Source organism: Triticum dicoccoides, chromosome 1A (assembly GCF_002162155.2).
Source record: "Triticum dicoccoides isolate Atlit2015 ecotype Zavitan chromosome 1A, WEW_v2.0, whole genome shotgun sequence".
In the NCBI taxonomy this organism is placed as follows: Eukaryota; Viridiplantae; Streptophyta; class Magnoliopsida; order Poales; family Poaceae; genus Triticum; species Triticum dicoccoides.
The window spans coordinates 590,953,742-590,962,131 of record NC_041380.1 but is presented as its reverse complement, the minus strand read 5'-3'; the positions used below and the strand labels follow the sequence as shown (position 1 = coordinate 590,962,131).

General features: G+C 49.1%; 1 protein-coding gene across 1 annotated transcript; it reads left to right on the top strand.

Moving 5' to 3' along the window:
- The first annotated feature begins 508 nt into the window (after positions 1-508).
- Positions 509-1,290, top strand: LOC119293600 (protein RADIALIS-like 3). The gene is made up of 2 exons (XM_037572016.1): positions 509-887; positions 973-1,290. Exons 1-2 carry the CDS (start codon positions 607-609, stop codon positions 992-994), a joined length of 303 nt encoding a protein of 100 aa, XP_037427913.1. The 5' UTR covers positions 509-606; the 3' UTR covers positions 995-1,290.
- Positions 1,291-8,390: the final 7,100 nt, after the last annotated feature.

The window sequence follows — 8,390 nt, the reverse complement described above, 5'->3', positions numbered from 1 at the left end:
GTGGTAGAACCAAGATCATCACGCACGTAAGGAGTTAGTTGAACCAGAATGCTAGTAAAAAACATTTTTCCATATTTTGTGGTGTAGATAAGAAGTCAAGACATGCAAGCTGTAAACCATGGATTGCATTTTTCAAAATGAGAGAAGAGAACCCTGTTTCGGCCTCTCCATATTGCATATGAATATGCACATGTCTTAAATTAAAACTATGAGAACGTATATGCTTGTATATAGACACATATATATATTTACATTTTTTACTTTGAATCTTTGAGCAGGAGGAGGTCGAGGAAGGATGCCGAGCCGATTCGCGACGGGACTACACCGAGGAGATAGAAAGGTAGATCCCCCACTTCCAAGGGACAGAAAATTTTGTTCCTTCTCGAGCTGACCCCCTTCCTCACTCCTCTCGCGGTGGCCATTATTCTCCATCTTCTCCGCCCCCACAGAGCTGAATCCTTCCTCTGAATTGTCTAGTCTGGCCGGCTATAAGTAGCACCCCTTCTCACACCCTTCTTCCTCATCCATCTCAGAAGCAGCCCTGTGCAACCAACGAGTTCACGGTACCAACATCATAAGCCCAATCGCAGCTAGGTAGATCGAGCAATGGCGTCGCTGTCAATGAGCGCGGCCGGGAGGGCTGGATGGACGCCGCAGCAGAACAAGCTGTTCGAGCAGGCACTGGCAGTGCATGACCGGGACACGCCCGACCGCTGGCACAACGTCGCTCGTGCCGTTGGTGGCGGCAAGTCGGCCGACGATGTCAAACGCTACTACGAGCTGCTCGTCCACGACATCGCCCGCATCGAGGCCGGCAAGGTGGCCTTCCCCGCCTACCGTTCCCCCTGCCCAGGCCCCGGCCACAACGCCGGCTACGAGGCCGACAGGTACGACCGGCTTTACCGTGTTCCTTACTATCAAATTATGTGTGGACTTGAAAGCTGGGGTTAATCTTGCAATTTTGATGAATAGGTTGAAGCACTTGAAGATCTAGGCGGCAATGGACAATGAATGATACACACCACATAGATCGATGGAACTGGAAGCATGTGCATGTGCATGAGATAAGTCTCGTGCATGGTGTCCATGTCAACGTACGCATGCAAGGCTATGCAGATGCATGCATGTTCATAATACTTCAGTAGCAAGTGGTCTATGGCGGGATCGTCCTGTCTCCTTGCTGCATGGGTTTAACTTATCTCGTATGTATTCTAATGTACAATATTTATATCGTCTGCACATGTAACAATATGTCCATACCAATCAAAAGAGAAAAGAAATTGATGATGATGCAGATATGTTATACACACATACTACTAAAAACAAATCTGAACAAATACAGTGCACTTCAAACAAATCTGATACGGCAGAGGTGGCGGAGATCACGAATATGCAGGGGCGGAGTTGGGCCCCGGGCAACCAGGGCCAAGCATGGCATTTTTTCTTTCTTCCTATTAACCACCAACATTTATATATTGGCCTGGAGTTAAGCCCACACAACACAGCCCAACCCAAGCTCCCTTCTTAACGCACGCACATTCCCGCGAAATAACTGATTAAGGAGTACTCTTTCCAAAGATCACTCCCATCTTCTTAGTTTGCGACAAGTGGCGCACTTTATGCGCGTCACTTATCGTAACCTGGAAGTTTTTCTTTTTTTTCATCCCTTTATTCAAAATATTTTATCTCTTAAACCGTGCGTTTAAATTTTGAACTATTTTCATCATTGAATTTCTCGCGTCGAGATTTTCAAAACTAGATCCCATGTTGATAAGTTTTGACAAAAAAATCACAAAAAAACCGGACAAAAAGTTGGACACAAAAACCGAACCAGGAGCACGTTTTTCCCCCTTTTCGAAAGAGGCACGGTCGTGCCTCTCACGAAAAGCACAACCATGCCTCTCGCGGAAGCAAAACCGTGCCCCTCGCGGAAGGAAAAAAACCAAAAAAAAATGTGTCTTTTTTCCATTTTCGAGAGGCATGGCCATGCCTCTCGCGAAAGCAAAACCGCGCCTCTCATGAAAGCAAAACCGCGCCTCTCATGAAAGCAAAACTGCGCCTCTCGCGGAAGAAAAAGAAACGCGTTTTTTGTGCAATTTTTTTTTCAAAAATTTGTTGGGTCCAAAAGCTAAGAGCATCTCCAGCCGTTGTGCCCCCCAGGAGGTGTTTTTTCGGCCTCCTGGGGAGGCATCGGCGGATTTTTTGAGTCTGGGTGGCAAATTTTTCCAGCCGTCTCCACCCCAAGCATCTCTGCACCTCGACGAGCAGGACGCGTGGCGGCAGCTCGAAGGTTCACGAGCGCGTGGCGCGCAGCAAGGAAGAGCACCGATGCCCAGTGCCCCGCCGCGGCCAGCGATGCCAGGAGGAGCTCGCGCACCGCCCGCGTCCATCAGCGAGGCCCGGCCCTCCGAGTAGGCGCCCCACGTTGCAGATCACCACGAGAGCCAGCCTGCGGATGGGCGTGGCTCGGCCCTGCCGGAGGAGGAGGACGTGGCCGCGGCGCGGGGCTCGGCCTACGCCGCGTCGTGGCCGCGCGCCCGTCGCTTGAATCGCCAAGCTTCTTCGAGAGGGGACGCTGGTGCTGCTCGCCGGCGCACTGCGGGGCCGCGTGGATGGCCCCGCCACCGTCTCCGCGTCTTCTTTGCCTCCGTGCTCCAACTACTGGACGGTGGTATGGCGCATGGTGGATGCGCTCCAGCGCGACGCACGCGCCCTGCAACAACTACTTGGCGTGCCCCCGCATGGCCGCGCCGCCCCCGTCCGCCCATCCCGCCCGCCCCGGCTCCCCGCTGGCCGCCGCCAGCCGTGCCGTGCCCGTGTGAGGCTCAGGGTTGCGCCCGCCGGTGCGTGGCTCCGGGCCGGGGCCGCTCGGGGCCGGCCGTGGTCGCCATGCTTGGGGCCGGGGCCGCCTGTGGCCGGCGTGCCCGGTGCCGGGGCCGCCCGTGGAGGAGAGAGCTGCTCCGGTGACGGGCTCGGTAGCGCACGGAGGCCTGCGGGGGCTGGCTACTAGCGATCGGGCCGGCGGCGTGAAGCTTCTCCGGGGAGGCGCGGCGCGGGGCCGGCGGCGTGAAGCTGCTCCGAGGAGGCGCGGCGCGGGGCCAGCGGCCGGGGCCGGCCACTTGCGGCTTCTCCGCGTTGTCTTTTTTTGCATGCCTCACGTGGTGGGCCTAGCCAGAAAAAGGAGAGAGAGAGAGAGAGATTAGAGGCTGGCAGTGGGCCTTTCGCGGCTAAAATATAGCGCCGGCGCCCCAGCTGCATCCCGGTTTGCTGAGTTTCCCTCGCGAGCGCCGGCCGTGATTTTCGTCTGATCCGGCGAAAAACGTGACTCTGGGGTTGCGGCTGGGAGGATTTTTACTCGCCGATGATAAAAAAAAGGCTTCGGGGGCCGTCTTGGGGGCGCGGCTGGAGATGCCCTAAGGAACGCCCGTGGAAAACCAAATAGTAAAAAAAATGTTTAAAAAGCCGCATGTGGTCTGGTGGCCATCAATGCGGGGCACGTAGCAGCCGTCATTGTGGGTTCGAATCTCACTTGTCCCAACATTTTTCATTTATGAGGGATTATTTATGTAAATAAATAAAGATCAAAGGTGTTTTCCGCAAAAAAAAGATGTGCACCAGCGCATTTGCTGCTACCTGCCACTGACTGTGGGCCCTCACCATGCTGGTATGCCAAGTATGCATTGGATACCCCGCATACGAAAAAAGTGATCGTATTGCACCTTCATACAAGTTCACGGACCAGAAACACGTATTTTACAAGTTTATGCACCAAACTGACCATTGCGTGCAAGTTCTAAGATTGTCAGTGTATTTACCTCTTAAACACAAAAAAACATATATAATTATAAGCATGTCAAATAATCTAAGTCATGTAATTTATTCCATAGATTGAAGTGATTTTTTCATGTAATTTTTACTTGCTTAGATTTACGTAAAATTCGAGTCCAAAAATGTTTCAGTAAAAAAGAAGACACAATCTCCACTGAAGTAGAGTTCACTTTAGCACTTTGTATCAATATCCTTCTAAATTGTATAATTGTTAAAATTTAACTCATACTGCAAAATGGGGTTAATGTTGTAAGACATAAAAATGGTATTCAATGTCTAGTATAAATATGTTATCATCAATCGTTTTGACTCTTTTTGACTGAACTAGCCTATAATATGTAGCTAGTGGTTATAAACTGGAAAAAAATTGCATGATAAGGCACATTGATTTTTCACCACCATGTATCTAGCCATTCGATGTGCTTGCTACCAATTTAGGTATAACTGAAAAAGGGTATTCAATACATTGATATTCCTAACCACTGGAATTCCACCTACCTGATGATTGAAGTAGCCCTAAAATATAAGGTGGTCATGTATAATTATGAAAGTTAGAATGGCGATTACCAAAAAATGAGAATGATGATTAGCACCAATTGAGAACAACAATTAGTACCAAACGATTCAACACATTTTTTAAGTTTCTATGTTAATTAGCACCAATTAAGCTACAGAAGAAATCTTAGCTGACAAAAAGTACACAACATATCTCTTATCTCACATGGTGTTGATCATACGTAATGCATTAAAAGACGCTCAATTGAGAACTAATTAAACTATGGATCAACTTGCTTATGCTTATGTTGGAGCACTATGATCAGTACTATCTCACATAGTTTCATCGTATGTGTATACCGTTAAAACCTGTATAAATATTGTGTATGTGAAGCCAAAAGAAAAACTACAGAAACCCTAGTAGCAACGCGGGGTAAGGACCTAGCAGCAGCGCAGGACTGCGTTGTTGCTACACAAGCTTAGTAGTAGCACTGGGTCTGGGCCCACGCTACAGCCAAAGTTAGCAGTAGCACGGGGTACAAACCCGTGCTACTAAGTAGCGGTAGCGCGGGTTTGTACCCCGCGCTACTACTAAAAGGTAGTTATAGCTAGCGCGCTAGCAGTAGAGTGGGCCCCCGCTCTACTGCTAGGGCTTTACCCCATGCTGCTACTAGGGTTTTTCCTAGTAGTGTGTCCAGCCACAACATCCGCGACGCATCGACGGTTCTGACTGCGGCGCGATGTCAATACGTTGGTTTACAACCTTTGGTTTTTTCTCTAGTGTCTCCATCCGCGCCGCTCACATTGTGACCGTGGGGGGATGTCAGAGGATCACGGTATTTAAGAAATATGTGATAGCATAGGATTTATTCTACCTTGTCTAGTACTCCAAAAAGGTCCATACACTATATATATATATATACACACACACACTAAGCGAGAGCGCAAACCTCTAATTCTACGCGTCGGTCTCCCTGTGCATTCCCACCTATCTTTAATCACCTGTGGGTACGTAAAAAAGAATAGCAAATATAGTAATGGATTTAATTTCATTACCACTCCCATGCACTCAACCTCCGTCCCGTGGCTCTGCTCTAATCATGTGAGGGTAAAACCATATAGGAAATATAGTAAATGATTTAATTTTTGTTACGACTCCCACGCTCACACTCGTCTCGTGACTCTCATTCCCTGATCATGTGAGGGTAAAAAAATTAAAAATATAGTAATTGTTTTACTATCCATTACCATTGCCATGCAGGCCACCTCCATCACGTGGCTTAGTTCACTAATCATGGGAGGGTAAAAAGGAATAGCAAATGTAGTAACGTATTCATGTTCCATTACCACTTCATTACTAGCTTCCTCTTATTTTGAGGGATCATTACTAGCTTCCTCTTGGTTACCATCGGGGGGATGCGAACTAGACCCATTACCATGTTATGTTAGCCCATTACGACCACGCCAAGTACTGGCTGGATTGATTAGGCAAACCGGTTTACTTGGAGCGGAGCGTGCTTGAATGATGGACCAGCGCGTAGAATAAGGAGTTTACGCTCAGGCTCACTTTAGCAGTCCTATATATATAGGAAAAAGCAAAGCTATTGTGTTTCTCTGGGAAGATTGCAATCAAGGCCACATGTTTGCATTGGGATATGGTCCACTTTCTTTCCCTCTTTATATTTCTTGCATTTTAGGTGCTTCACTTTTATTTCCTCATATAGAGCAAAGTGGGCCACGGTCTCCCCTGTTAGGCCAGTAGGCTCAGTGGTAGGCTGGTATTTCTGGCGCGGCGCAGACCTCGGCCCACGTGACTAAGGTTCTTGGCCCATGAACGGTTCCGAGCTACTGATGAAGTACCTACCCCAGGAACGCTTCGTGCTTTCTTTTTTGTAGTTTCTATTTTTTTTCTCCGGCCTTGTGCTATGCTCAGGTTGTGGGCTTTGGTTATTTCCACCCCGTCTCTCTCCCCTCGCTAGTCGTTTTCCATCACTAGTCGCTCTCCATTCCGATCCAGATCCCACCGCCCCAGCCTTCTGCCCTTCCCTTCCCTTCCCCGGCGAGCAGCCCGCTCCAATCCTCTCCCACCCGCGTCGTCGTGCTCCCCAAAGGGCTCCCTCATGACTCCATCTGCTGCACAAATACCAGCGAGATCCGGGTCGACGGGGCACGGTCGATATCGTCGTCAATCTCCAGTCCCTCGTGCCTCGTGCGGGGTGCGGCAAGTTCCGGCTGGTGGAGCACTAAGGCTGTAAGGCGAGCTCCCGGTGGCAGCCCTGGCCGTTGAGCCAGGTCCGAGGAGAATGGCTCACCGGCGTCCATGGTGCGGGCTTGGATCGCTGGTCCGCGGTGGTGGCGAGGGGTTGCGAGGGTCTGGTGTGGACGAGTGGTGGTGTTGGCCGCGGATCACAGAGGTGGCACGCCGGGGATGGATCCGCGGGGTAGCGTGTAGGCCTCTGAATCTTCCCCCGGTCGTGGTCTCCACGCCTTGCCAACGTGGTCCTCGCCTGCCAACTCCATCGAGAGCTGTGAGGTGGCAGCCGGGGAGAGCAGGATTCAAGTCGGACATGCAGCACCTACACGCTACGCCGAGCTGCGCCTTGCTTCCCCGTGGTCTAGCGCGGGGGTGGTCGCTTCCACATGCCTCTGTTGGACTCGGCAGTGGGTTCGCTCCTGCTGATGCCTCATCCCCGTCCTCGACAACGACGGATGAAGAAGCAAGGTGTGGGGAGCCTCTTCCTCCTGGATGCCCCCGAGTCCAGCACCATCCGACCCTGTGAGCACACCTTCTGTATGCGTCTGAGCAACTTGATTGGGGTGTTTGATTTTTTCAGGAACAACTAGATTATGGCAGAGTTTACTGCCTGTAATAGAAGGAACGTTTGCAAACATCCGACGACTGATGCGTTAATGTAATGCAAAAGGTGCCATTTGGGAGTAAAACTTACTAAAAATAGACCGAGATGTATGGAACCTTTTGCTGCTAGCTAAGCAACAAAACCTACAGCATAGGCCTTCTCTAAATAGGGCATGCTAGTTGAACAATGCTGGAAAGCAACTGCCCCCATTCCACTTATAAATCTGTCATTTCAGACTATAGCTTGCCATTTTCGTCCATAGCCCAGTAAAGCTTCTCCACATGCTTTCCTCTTCTGTAAATGCGAACTCCAATAATGCAATAATTCAGAACCTTATCCAACTAAAAGTTCGGATCTTGATGCAAATGGAGGGTTCCGATAGCACCCTCTGCTGCTAGTGATGGTAGGAAAGCCGTGCTCTCTCTCTCTCTCTCTCTCTCTCTCTCTCTCTCTCTCTCTATATATATATATATATATATATATATATATATATATATATATATATATATATATAACCCTCCATCATATATTCGCCCACAACACTAGGCAATACAACAACAACGATTCCGCCCATTACCCCTCTCTCCCTCTCTAATCCTCTTACTGGAAAGTGCATCCCACAAAAGAAGATACTTTGTTGTGCCAAGCTTGGTTGTATACTAGCATGGATCCTATATGTGAAACTAAGCTAAACGGGTTCAAAATATTATGACAAAATTCATGGGTGCCTCCATGAATTCAAGATCTATGTCACACTACATCCATCACAAGTGACTGCAATGCGAGGTCTTTCAATCATCGATGACATATCATCTGAGAAACGGCAAAAAATTTTGTGGTGCGTAATTATGTGCAAGTGGTCAATACGAATGAAAGTATCGTGGGAGCCGGAGTCATGTAAGTTTTGCTAGGTCCACATTGATCATCATCTTTTTTTGCTTGCTTTATTTGTTGCAACATTCTGGCATGTGTTTTTAAAAGTTAAGCTTAGCTGCCCTATTGAACCATCAAAATGAGAAGAACCACTTCCGTTGTCACAGTATCGGATGCTGTTCAATGGCAAAACCAAGCGGAAAGACTTCTTTGATGATCTCCCCCCACCCCCCCCCACCCCCCCACCCCCTCTCAAATAGTGATGGCTCAAGATCACCAAAAATCTATTGGTTTGGATGAAGAGGGTGAGACAAAAGTGGAGGTGGAACTGCATCA

Coding starts and splice junctions, on each gene's coding strand:
- LOC119293600 (XM_037572016.1), top strand. CDS start 607: ATGGCGTCGCTGTCAATGAGCGCGGCCGGGAGGGCTGGATGGACGCCG. Junction 888..972: donor GCCGGCTACGAGGCCGACAG/GTACGACCGGCT, acceptor TTTGATGAATAG/GTTGAAGCACTTGAAGATCT.